We start from the raw sequence: 12,376 nt of genomic DNA, 5'->3' as shown, positions 1-12,376 counted from the left end.
TTCAACTGGCTCCTTTTGGAAATGAAAGCAAAACAACTAAAATCTGAGCTCCTTTGGGTAAGTTAGGTCCATGCTATTAATATATGCATCGTTGTGATCTGCTTGCATTTCAGCTGAAGCTGATGAATACTTGCAGGTTAGTAGGGTGAGACTGTACACCAGTAAGTCAAGAGCTCGGTCAGCCTGATATGAACAGGGCCTAAAGAAAGAGCATGTCAGTATCTTCACTTGGGGCAGAATTAACTGTACAATTGATCTGTTTGGTATTTTGTGGCTCACCAACTACATCTCTAACCTTTGTGTTAAAAATTCCAGGTAAGGTCATTTCTCTCTTTTGAAGGGATTTTTTTCATAGGAGTCTTGGGAACACCTTGTCTGGTTCCTCTCACGGACACACTCTGCCTCAGGGGGATGTACTAGGTGCTACCTGCCCAGACAACACAGATCCACCCACCATGAGAACCTTGGGATTTTATAGACACGGATCCTGTAAACTTCACAGTCTTCAGATGACCTGAAAACATATATGGAATTATATGTCTGTTCATGTTGATTTATATAGATTGGGCATTTAGCATTTATTTTAATGTCTGTTTTTCTGGTGTTTGTAACAGATTAAGTAATAATTTCTTGGCTCATGTACTGAAAAAAAAAACACAACTCAAATTGTCTCTGAGGTGATAGAGGGGACAGACGAACAGGAAAGAATGAGGTCTTTACAACTGCCAGTTTACAGATAAGAAGGAAACCTGCTGCGACCAGAGGTCCCACTCTCTCAAGCTGCAGGCCTGAGCTCCCCAGGGGAGCGCATCATTAGGGCCCATATAAACTTTTGAAGTTGTGCGTCCTGGAAAACACCAGGCATGTAAGGCAACAGTTTATGGCTTTAAATACAAACATAAAAAGTGAAAGAGTGTATGACCCTCGACACTGAGACGACTACTTCTGAGTTGTTACGTCTTCTGTTTTTCTCGCTTGGACGGATACCTGCCAGTCATAACCTTAGCCACTTTAAGAATCAAAAAGAAAGAAAACTAAAGGACTTCTTTGAAGTTTTTTTTTTTAACTTCAATCAGTAAACCCCTTACCAGTGATCCAATGCAGCCGAGTAAAACCGCAAATTAATTATGACATTTAAATTGAATAGGAAAGAAATTCTTTTGAGGTTTGTCATTACAGAGAATATTGTAACCGTCAATAAAATAAATGTGAGTCAGTCTGAGATCTGTGGCACGCACAGTGCAAGTCTATTTAAGCACAAGATGTTTCTTGGACAAGACAGAAGGGTTGTAACAAGAGTGAGTCTGCAAGAGTGAGTAAGCATGCAAATGTTCTTAAAGTACTTGTGATTTCAGTCTTCCAAGAGTTTATAGCTCCCTCTCATGTCTGGTGGTTGAGTGACAGTGAGAGGCAGGCAGAGGGTGTTTCTTCATTGCATATCAGCCAGGGACAGCTGACTGGTTGGGATTTAATTGCTCTCAAGTGAGGTCAGCAGGAGGCATTTATCTAAGCAGAGTGCACAACGACAGTGGACGATGCACAGAGTCGGTCTGCCAGAATCCGAGAAACATCCATGGGAATTCACAGAAGCTCCCAGTTCGTGCTTAACTTTACTGCATCACTGGGTCTGGTTTACCACTGAGACTGCAGCTTTAGATCTAAAGAGCCTTCAAATTAAAACTCTTGCTGAAAGGGAGCGCACCTCTGCCAACTCCTGTCACCACTCAGAGCACATGTAAGTCATTACAATACAGATTTGTTTGTTACAAATTAAAGCTATATATTTTGCTTGTTTCAAATGATGTATGTATGTACAGGAATTATAGACAGCACCAGTGATGCAATATTTCATGCTCTGGATCCATGAGAGGGAGATATATATCTGCATCACCCAAATTTTGATTTACTGCTTGGAAATGTACAAAACATACTTGTGTGAACACAGAAAACCAGAAGCTATTTTAAAAGTTGATTGAAAATGTAATTTTGTATTTAAGTATTAAAATGCATTGTTTCTTTATTACAGTGATATTCTGCATAATACTTCCTGAACTGGACTACAATGCCGCTTGAGGGACAAGAAGATGGAGCAGTAGATGTGCGCCGTCGCTGAAGTTTAAAAGAGGGGCATAATCTCGTGATACAATCAGCCAACTTCTGCCAACCTGCTTCCTCTACAGCCACTCTGTCTCACCTCCCCGCCAGGAAGCAGTGCTGCAGTAACAAAAACCAGCAGGTCACAAGTGAGGGGTCAGGAGATCCCTGAGCTGAGGAACGACGCGCAGATCTCTATCTTGTATTTCAGTATGTTGTTCACTGATCCCCACTGCATTGTATTATAATGCGCAAATGGATGCTGACATGGAACCTTCAAAATCTGTTCCCGGGACTGTACCTGCATGCAATCTTTCTGTTTGGCAGTGTGTGTGTAGTCTACAGTGACTGCACCCCAGAACAACTTGCCGCCATCATGAACTGTTCCAAACACGAGCGCCACACCAGGAATTATGACTATATGGAGGGAGGAGATGTGCGCATACGACAACTGTTCAGTGGCACGCAGTGGTTCCTAACTATTGATGACTCCGGCAATATCAATGGTACTCAAGACTCTACCAACTGCTACAGTAAGCATCGCTCTTTTTGTGTAGACCGAAAGTTTATTATAGGTCCCACTATATATCTGAATTACAGGCATTTGCAAAAATGTATGTGAATCTGACTGCTGTGCACGTGGGACATGTTATTATACAGTTTTAGCCCCAGCATAATTACTCTGTTAATAAGTCATGTGTCTCTGTTAGAGCAGCCAAAGTGACAGGTAAAATGGAGCAGGTGGGAGATTTGATGGGTTAAATTACAGCACAGGCTGTAATGAAGTAAACTGAAGGGTCTTGGAGACTTATGACCTGAGACTCACACAGATTTGTTCTGCCTGATTTACTCTCAGTACTCAGAGTGCCAGCATGAGTTATCAGGGGAAAGAGTGGGAGAGAATATTAGCAATGGAAAAATCCAATTTTACTTATTAATGGATCTGTGGTTGGCTGCTGAGATCAAACACAGAGACAGCAACCACACTGTGTCCAGCCCAAACGTATTCTTTTCTAAAATTAAAAGCCAAATATTTTAAAATAATGATTACCATCTAACTACTTAATGACACATTTTAATTGTGATAAGTGCTTTTTGACACACCTACTTGTTTGAATTGTTGCTCAGGGGCCAACATTTTCTCAAAGGTTGTCAGATAGTACGAGGAGTCTCTGTGTCATGGTGAGGATGTTTTAAGTAGTTATCATTTCCTCCTATCTGACAGTGCCTCTGTGGCTGGAATGTTGGCTTGAAAGAAAGATGCCTCATGGAAAAGATGCTTGTGCAACAACTGGCAATGAAAGACTGAAAAACTGATACGCCCATGTGCGGCTGACAGTCGCACGCTAAAAGCACACAAAGTTCTTTGATGAAAGCAGCATGGTGCAGATGTACATGGAATAAATCCGCGATTTATGTTTTTGATTGCAGCGAACAAGAAGTCCTTAAAAGCTGATTGCAAAAAGTATTTTATTACAAAGACAGAAAGGAAAAATAGGAGACCAAAATGAGAAACGTTTGCTTTGTACCTCTAACACAAATATCAGGTCACTTTTACTGAATTTATCTTTGTTTTTATGATTTATTATATTACATTGTAGTGTTTTGTTTTCTGTTACATCCAGGGCAGTTGGTCAGTTGGTCTCATTGCTTTTTTTTTGTGGTTCAAGCAAAATGAGGCCATACTGATAAAAGGTATGTTAACCCTCACAGAAAGTCAGACAAACAACAAGCTGGAAATAAATAATTTCTAAACAGCAGGTGGAAAACAGGGACTTCTAGGAAAATAACCTAATAAAAGTAAAGACATATGTTTTGGCACAGTTCTCTGCTGAGTCAGAGCAATCGTAGCATAGTAGACTGGCTGCACCATACTCTACGGCCACCCAACTAAATTCATTGCAATTTAGAATTAGAATTAGAAATGCTTTCTTCCCAAAAGATGGAAAATCACTGTGTTACCGCAGCCAAAACATGACAAATACCTTAGGTCAGTAAACTCACGAGAAGAAAAGGCTCAATTTTGGGGATAAATAAAGCATTTCTAAATCGAATTGGATGAATGTCGAAGTAAAATACATATTACCTGATTAAATCCTGCAGTATTTTGCAGCAAAAACAAAAGCTAAACGGAATCAATTTGCTAAACTTGCAGCTCTGTGAAACTACAAGGTGTTTAGTCTGAAGCTAACTCCACATTTAACAATATTCCGTGAAAGTTATGTCTGGAGCGCATTTCGCAATGAATGTAAACACTGAGGTCCAACAGTGCTCAGAAAGTAGACTTAGGGATTATCCACAAAGTAGTTTACTTAGCCAGTGGCAGCAAGTGATGGCAAATCTGTTTCAACTGAGGACAGCTTGTGAGGCTTTTTGCATCAGAGCCAAAATGTTTACAATATGCGTGTAAAAATGTGATCCATCTTTCCACAGTACACCAAACGACTGGAGCTGTTACACGTTACATTACGGGGATGATGCCCTCAGATGACAAGCATGCAGTTACATCGATAAATCCCACCAATATATGTGGATTAAACAAACGTTTGGCTGACTCTGAGTCTGTCAGCAGGTTTACAAATGAGATTGTAGCTTTTATAGTGTTAAACTGAACTTTCGAGATTGCCTCTGAAATAAGTACAAGCCGGGGGGGGGGGGGGGGGGGGGGGTAACGACCTAATAGCGGGGTTAAATAAATATGAGTAAACAGTTAAAGGTCAGTAGTATTAAGTCAGATATCAAGAGCAAGAAAAGCACAAACAACATTCCAAGATTGGGAGATCCCATCTGTTTGTGATCTAGCAAACACTCAAATGTGGCATGCTCAGTGTCAGCCTAAAGAGCTTTAATAGACCTCTTCCCCCTACTTTCCCCTCTGCCTATCAAATGAAAGAATTTCTAGAGTATGTAAAAAATCAACAAGGTTTTGAATTGCCTAAAAACATGAGCTCTGAACCAGATTGCCAGTCTGTAAAAAGCACATTTCTCTATTTATTTTAGTAGTGCTGCCACTGCCACATCTCACCATTCACTATTTTTAAACAGAAACATCATATGTTTACAGCATGCAAAGGATTTTTCATACATATGATGGCAATGTTTTTACCAAAGGTCAATGTTATGGATATTTGATTTATGAACTGATAATTGGTGCAGCCTGTTGACATGAAATGAATTTTTTTTTTAAGTTACATTTTCGGCTAAAGTCCTACAAGATAACTAAACACCTACTTGACTTAACCCAATAATGTAATCATTTCAAATATTCACGAAAGACCTCCTGTTTTTTGGACTCTGGGCAAAGAAATTTGCTGTTTACATCATTTGATTTTCTGTGTTTAAATACTTTAAAAATTCCATCCTTTCAACATGGCACATTGGGAAGAATAAATGTGTTTACCCTCCCACAGATTTGAAAAGCAGGCTTTAAATGCCAGGTCTAAAGCACACGCAAGAAGGTAGTTTTCTCAGTCCCTGGGGAAGAGAACTTTAATCTGTTTCCCATATGTGCTATGGCATAGGTTGTGGTTTGTGTAAAAGCCACCCAGGCCACTTAACAAAGCTTGGATAAAGTCAGAGAGACCACAGACCGATTAATCACAGGAACCTCCACCTCGTTTGCTAATGAAGATGTATGTGGAGCTGGAGCCAGAGTAAAGGCTGGATGATGACAGCGCCTTATCTCTCCTGTAACATGCCTCCTTTTTCTGACTGTCTGGCAGGTATCCTAGAAATCAGGACAGTGTCCGAGGGAGGCATACTGGCTATAAAAGGCGTAAAAAGCCAGTATTATATTTCTATGAACAAAGCTGGACAGCTGCAAGGAAAGGTAATATTTTTCCACAGGGAGGAAAGTCATATGCTGTTGTCAACTAATTTAAATCATGCAGAAATAAAACAAAAAGTTCAGAGCGTTTACTTAATCATATTAATGGCTTGATGTGTTTCCATTACAGAGGATCTACAACGACAACTGCAACTTTAAGGAGGTTTTCCTAGAAAACTACTTCAATGCTTACTCCTCGGCCAAGTGGACAAAAAAAGAAATGTTCATAGCCCTGTCACAAAAGGGAAAGCCCATGAGAGGGAAGAAGACCAGGAGGGAGCACATTGCATCTCATTTCATCCCTATGAAATGCAAGGTGGAGGAGAGGAGAGTAGACTGATAAAATCAAAGAACTTATCTGCAAAATATCTATGGATTCAGTCATGCTATACGTGCTAACAGACACTTGAATACACTCCACTTTCACTCCAGTTGCAGATGAGCCAGGACCTGTTTTACAAAATGTTGTCATTTTTAAAACAGAAAACAAAAAGTTCAATTTGAGCACCAAAACCATTTTAATCATCTTAAAAATTAGAAGTTGAAACAGGAATTCTGGAAATATCACGAAAGCTATTCTATATTATTGGTGTTTTGAATTGAATAACAATACTTCTTTATAAAAGTGTTTCTATATAATACAGTAAATCTATACAATACAAATACAAATTATACGATGCAGTACAGTCCTGTGTTGTATCTTGTTCAGCGATGAGCTACATTCAGCCAGGTGAGGACAATCGTATGATCGCCAGAATAGTCCACAATAAGCTTGACCATGATGTGCTGAAGCAAGCAGGACTTGTTTTTCTTTCTTTCTTTCTTTTCCCCTCATGGTGCTCAGACCACACAGGGCATCCATTTATCAACCATCCTGTAAAGCGAGCTGGAGGCATACATATTCATACTCACACCTAAAGCCAATTTAGAGTCACCTATTAACCTTACACTTGTTCCCGTTTGGTTCGTTTTTTTGTTTTTTTCTTGGGAATGTCGGACGAAAACCAATCCAACACATGCAAAGTCCACACAAAAAGGCTGCTACTGGCTGGCAGGTTCCAACCGTATGCACCGTAGATGCTCGCCCACTCCCTCTGCCTTAGGGTGTGACTTTGAAATGCTCAAATATTCTGCTGCTGATGCTGCTAAAAGATACCCAAATGAAACCACAAAGTGAACACCATAATAATTGCATATGTTATGTAATCTCTTTCTTTCAGAGTGAATAATCCTGTACACTAAAAGGTTATGATATTTATTTTTACAGATGTTATCTTTAGGTTATGGATCATTCCCATTTTACTAAGCATGAAAAAGACAGAAATACACCAGGAGATGTATTTATTTTCACCACACTCATCAAATAGTCGTAACTTTTAACTTCTAGGCCAGCTCTCTCTTCATGATATCACTGCAATATCTCAGTACTAACTATATCACTACAGTACCTTGTTATTTATGGGTGTAAGTTATTTGTTTTCTTTACGTAAAACATATGTTGTATGTTAAGGTGTCCCGTTTTCTTTCAATGTAACCCACTTGGATCTTTTACTGTGCAACTGTGGAAATAAAGTATTGCACACTGTATTCATGTTTTGTTTGTTTTGTTTTGTTTTTGTCCACCAGGTGGTATAAACGGTCAAATAAATTCACGAAGTAAACTTTGGAGAATAAAAAAAACAATGACCTACTTACATATTCAGAACAGAAACAGAGATACTTTACAGAAAGTTATCTTGCCTAATATTCTGTCTTTTGTCAGCACACCTTCTTTACATGTCATATCTATTTATTTATACTCCTGTGCAAAAGTCTCGACACACCCTCATTTCTTTATATTCTGCTAGGAAAATTGGAAACAGGTTCAGGGATTTATTGAAGCGCATGCAAACATATATATAAACAGTATATAAGGTGAAAAAGGTTTGTACAATTCTACGGAGCATGAATGTCAATATTTGGTATGACCACCTGTATTCTTCAACACACCCTGAACTCTCTTGGGCCTACTTTTCTGTCCTTTCTTTAAGTAGTCTTCAGTAATAGTTAGTTAGGAATAGAAAGCTCTTCTTTGATGATCCCACATTGCTTCAATAATGTTGAGGTTCGGGCTCTGGGGAGGTCAATCCATGACTGAGATTGCTCCACTGTGTCTTTTTCTATCCAGGTGCTTTTACTGCAACGGCAATGTGTTATTGATCACTGTCATGATGAAAAATAATGACAATCAAACACTGTCCAGGTGGTTTTACATGGTGGGTCAAAATCTGACAGCATTTTTCTGCATTTGTAGTTTCATTAGTTGTGACAAGACCCCCAACACCATGACAGAGCCTCCACTGTGTTTTACAGATGGCTGTAGACATATTAATGATCACTCTTAGACCTGATGCCACTGACTTTGTGTCCAGTTCTTGTGTAATTTGGCAAAACTCAGCCTTTTCTCCCTGTTTCCCTTCCTTGTATTTTGTCCAACACCTTTTTTCTTAAATTTATTCGAGTTAACCCTAACTTTGCCATTTTATTTTACTGGACTAACCCACACTCTTTTATTCACTTTACTTTGATACATTTTGAAAATTAACCATCTAAGACACACCATACCAAGATATGCCATGTTCTCAACTAATAGCTCTTTGGGAACCACATTGTTACTACAAAAAAACTATGTTTCATGTATGACAGACTGCTCATAACAAAGAACCTAAAGATATAAAAGATAAAGATTAAAACGGGTTCTTTACTAAGTTTTCTAATAAATGTTGACATAATACTGGTTTTACCTTTGGGTTACATGTATTACATGCATTTTTAAGCTTGAATGATTCTCAGGGAAACATTAAGTGACTTAAAAGAAAGAAATGAGGACTGGACTGAAAATGAGTCAAAAAGCACATATATATGCTTTCAGGCACAACTCTTAAATATGTGTTACTCATGCAGGACTTGGCCTTGTTTTAATTACTGATAAAACTGTAGAAAATGCATTTTGCTGTGAGTTTGAGCTTAAATGTCTTTGAGGATTGTTCTAGTCTGTTCTTACTGTAAACAGCACAATCCTGAAAGGACACATTGCACAAGAAGCACTCAGTTTCAGACTCTAATATTTCTATAGTACCCTGGGGGTATTAAGTAGCATAATAAAATATGTTGATATCTTTAAGTAGATTAAATACAAACACACTGCAAGGGAACATTTTGAATGTCCTTGGACAATCCTTGATACACAATATAGCATCAGTTAACCTGATAAGGGAGGTTAAGATATAACAGAACTATTAATTTACAATAGCAGATTTTTTTAAAAATACATTAATGTTGTCAGATTTTTTAGGTAATTGCCTCTGGTTTTCTGCTGTATTATGAAAAGGTGGAGTCTTCCCAGTTGAGAAAAATATTTCAGACATATTGGCAAGGTGCCTACACCACACGTTCATGCATACACTCATATGAGCACATGTGTGCAGGCCCACAGACAGACATCAGCATAGTGAGTTTTAACTTTCTCCTGGGTTCACATCTGGCTTGGAAAACCCTTGTCAGATAAAGACAGTCAAAATGAGAGTGCAACCCTGTAAAAAAAAACGTTTGACCCAAACAACATCTGAGCAAGGTGAAGTCTTCTGCCAAGTCACGCAAAGTTAGTCTTAGCAGATAATTTGTAACATACTCAAAATGTAAACACATTTCAGACTCAAGGCTGCGTATTCCCAGCAGGATGAGGGGAAGCCAAAGCCAACGAGAAAGAGAGAAGATTGTCACAGACGTGAAGCTGCAGACGTCCAAGAAAAAAGATGCAACACAGGCACATCGGACATAGATTCTTACAGCTTACACAGTGTTCCAAGACTCTTTATTTCTGAAATCAAAAATCACTGAAATCCTGATTGCAAAACTCTTGCCAGTAAGGAACATAAGGACAAAGTCACTTCCCATTTAAAAAAAACAGTGCCCTGTAATATTATTACCATCACTATTAATACAAATATAAATATCATGTGTGCAAATAAATTGACATTCAGACGAATATGTTGTCCATCAATATTGTTCAATCATCCCCAGTCATGATAACTTACAGTCAAATTAAAAACTTAAATCTGAAATCAAAGTTCTATATTACCAGATAATAACAGTAGTTCTGAAACAGAGAACAGGTAAATAACTAGCTGTAATTCCTGTTGTTATCTACTTTTTTACATTCTTCATTGTTGTTGATGGGTTTTTTGCTAAAAAAGGTAGTTCCTGGGATGATTAACTAATGACTATGACTATAGACTATGACTATAACTATGACTAACTCAAGTCAGCAGCATTTTTGTGAAAGTGAATGCACAGAAAGCCACATGTGCACCACATTACAAGCACCATATGCAGACAATTGCAGTGTCTGACACTCGCTTTGAACAGTGCAATAGGGAAAAGAAGAATAGGGGGAAAGTTACTAATTTGAGTGAAGAGTAACAGGGAGAGACATTAGAGAGTCTCGTACAAAGTGAAGCAGTGGACTTGGGGCTGCGGGAGAAAGGGGAGGCCCTGAAGGAGGGGGAGAGGGAACACTCAGTTGAACTTGATACATCTCAGGGCTGTAAAACTTTGTTTCCCTGGAGGAAATCTGTTGTTATGCAACCTGGGGAATTCTGTATTTGCAGCTCTTTGCACGGAATCCCCAGACCACCAGATTATTGTGAAACAAGATCAGGACCTCCAGCAACTCGCTGCAGCATCACACTTTTACTGAGAAGCAAATTAAATCAGTGCCAAATGAGATCACGCAGTGATTACAATATAAATTAGTATTTAACATACCAAGGAGTAATTCACTGTTAGTACCATGTAACTGAAGTAAAAAGCGCCACTGGCTTTCAAACTATGGTGCACTACACCAACACCACCAAACAAAACAAACTACTAAAATGCAAAAATCATCACTGTGCTGGGAAATATTTCTAATTAATCCCATAAGTAAATATGCAGTCATAGGTTTGCATCCACTTATCATAAGCATGAAGGTAATTCTGTCTATAAATCTTTCAGTCGATCTATCTATCGGAAAGACAGATGATGTGGTATGCTTTGGATCATGAGCTGTTTCCCTCCCTCTCCATTCTTTTTTCATCCCATCATGATGATAACTAATAAAAGTTCATCTTGGTTTCATCTGTCCAAAGATTTTTCCCAGAACTGCGCCGGCTCTTTTAGATGTTGCGGTCATGGTAGAGGGAGCGAGACAAAGCGAAAGACAAAGAGAGAGCGAGGGACAGAGATCGAACTCGACATTCATAAACAGACTTCATCGACTACACACTGGGGACACTGGGAAGGACACACAGAGGTGAGACTAAGACAGACACGAAAGAGAATAAAATTAAACAAGAACCAAAAATTAGAGACACAAGTAACAAAACTCAGAGACTATCAAAACTGAATATTAAAATCTCAATATTCCCAAAGAAAGAACAGCAAGCCTAAACAAACTCAAAAACCTGGGTCAAAGACTCAGGACCATGACAGTCTTCTTGCAAAATCTAATCTAGCCTTCATGTCCTTGAGGTTAATTAGTGGTTTGCACCTATTTGTAAATCATCTGTATTTACATTAATGAAAACCTGTCTTGTCTGTAGGCCTATACACCTAGAAACACCTGGCTCCCCAAGTAGTCTTCATTCAGTTAGATGTTGTTGTTGTTGAGTTTTTCTTAACCAAGGAAAGAATTCTGCATTCTTTGGTGCATTTTTTCTTTTTAAGAATGCACCAGACTGTTGATTTGGCCACTCCTAAACTTTGCTTTTTCCAGTTCCAGTTAAAAGCTACTAAAAGCAACTTCAACACTTGGACTCAATCCCAAACTGCCGTGAAAGGGCAGTTTGGGCAGTCTGTGTAAACTGCCATGAAAGGAGGAGGGATGAGGCTTCTAAACAGCTTATCATTCTGCTGTCCAAACTTTTGAGACTGTGAAAATGGAGGGTAGGTGGTGTATAAAAAGTCTGTAATTTTTACAGTTAATACAAAAGTTTTAGTCAAACCCCTTGAACTGAAGCTGGCAGCCTGCACAATCACAGCTTGATTATTTGGTTTTAAAGGGGCAAAACTTGTGCAATTCCTTATATCATAATTCATCAGGTATTTATTAGGCTTCTCTGTTAACACCAGCAACTATAATAAATTATTGTTTATTGTTGTTACTATTTTTGTTACACAGAATATGTACACTATGCAAGGGTCAGGCGGCTGTAGTTGTAGTTCAGGATGTCAGGCAGGTCATCTAATTATCAGAAGGTTGATGGTTCAATTCCTGGCTTCTCCAGTTTGCATGCCAAATATCCTTGGGTGAGATACTAACTCCAAGTTCATCTCTGATGAAATAATCTCAGTATGAGCATGTGTAAATATTAGATAGAAACCACATATGTATACAAAAAGTACTTGTATGAAAGGGTGAATGAGGCAAGCTGGATA

General features: G+C 38.7%; 1 protein-coding gene across 1 annotated transcript; it reads left to right on the top strand.

Moving 5' to 3' along the window:
• Positions 1-1,308: 1,308 nt before the first annotated feature.
• Positions 1,309-8,598, top strand: fgf7 (fibroblast growth factor 7). Its single transcript, XM_085163030.1, has 4 exons — positions 1,309-1,735; positions 2,027-2,627; positions 5,817-5,923; positions 6,051-8,598. Exons 2-4 carry the CDS (start codon positions 2,342-2,344, stop codon positions 6,258-6,260), a joined length of 603 nt encoding a protein of 200 aa, XP_085019156.1. The 5' UTR covers positions 1,309-1,735; positions 2,027-2,341; the 3' UTR covers positions 6,261-8,598.
• Positions 8,599-12,376: the final 3,778 nt, after the last annotated feature.

The sequence above is a fragment of the Neolamprologus multifasciatus genome, chromosome 1 (genome assembly GCF_963576455.1).
Source record: "Neolamprologus multifasciatus chromosome 1, fNeoMul1.2, whole genome shotgun sequence".
NCBI classification, from domain to species: Eukaryota; Metazoa; Chordata; class Actinopteri; order Cichliformes; family Cichlidae; genus Neolamprologus; species Neolamprologus multifasciatus.
The sequence above is the reverse complement of the archived record's forward strand: the minus strand, read 5'-3'. Positions and strand labels throughout refer to the sequence as shown.

Coding starts and splice junctions, on each gene's coding strand:
- fgf7 (XM_085163030.1), top strand. CDS start 2,342: ATGCGCAAATGGATGCTGACATGGAACCTTCAAAATCTGTTCCCGGGA. Junction 2,628..5,816: donor AGACTCTACCAACTGCTACA/GTAAGCATCGCT, acceptor ACTGTCTGGCAG/GTATCCTAGAAATCAGGACA. Junction 5,924..6,050: donor CTGGACAGCTGCAAGGAAAG/GTAATATTTTTC, acceptor TTTCCATTACAG/AGGATCTACAACGACAACTG.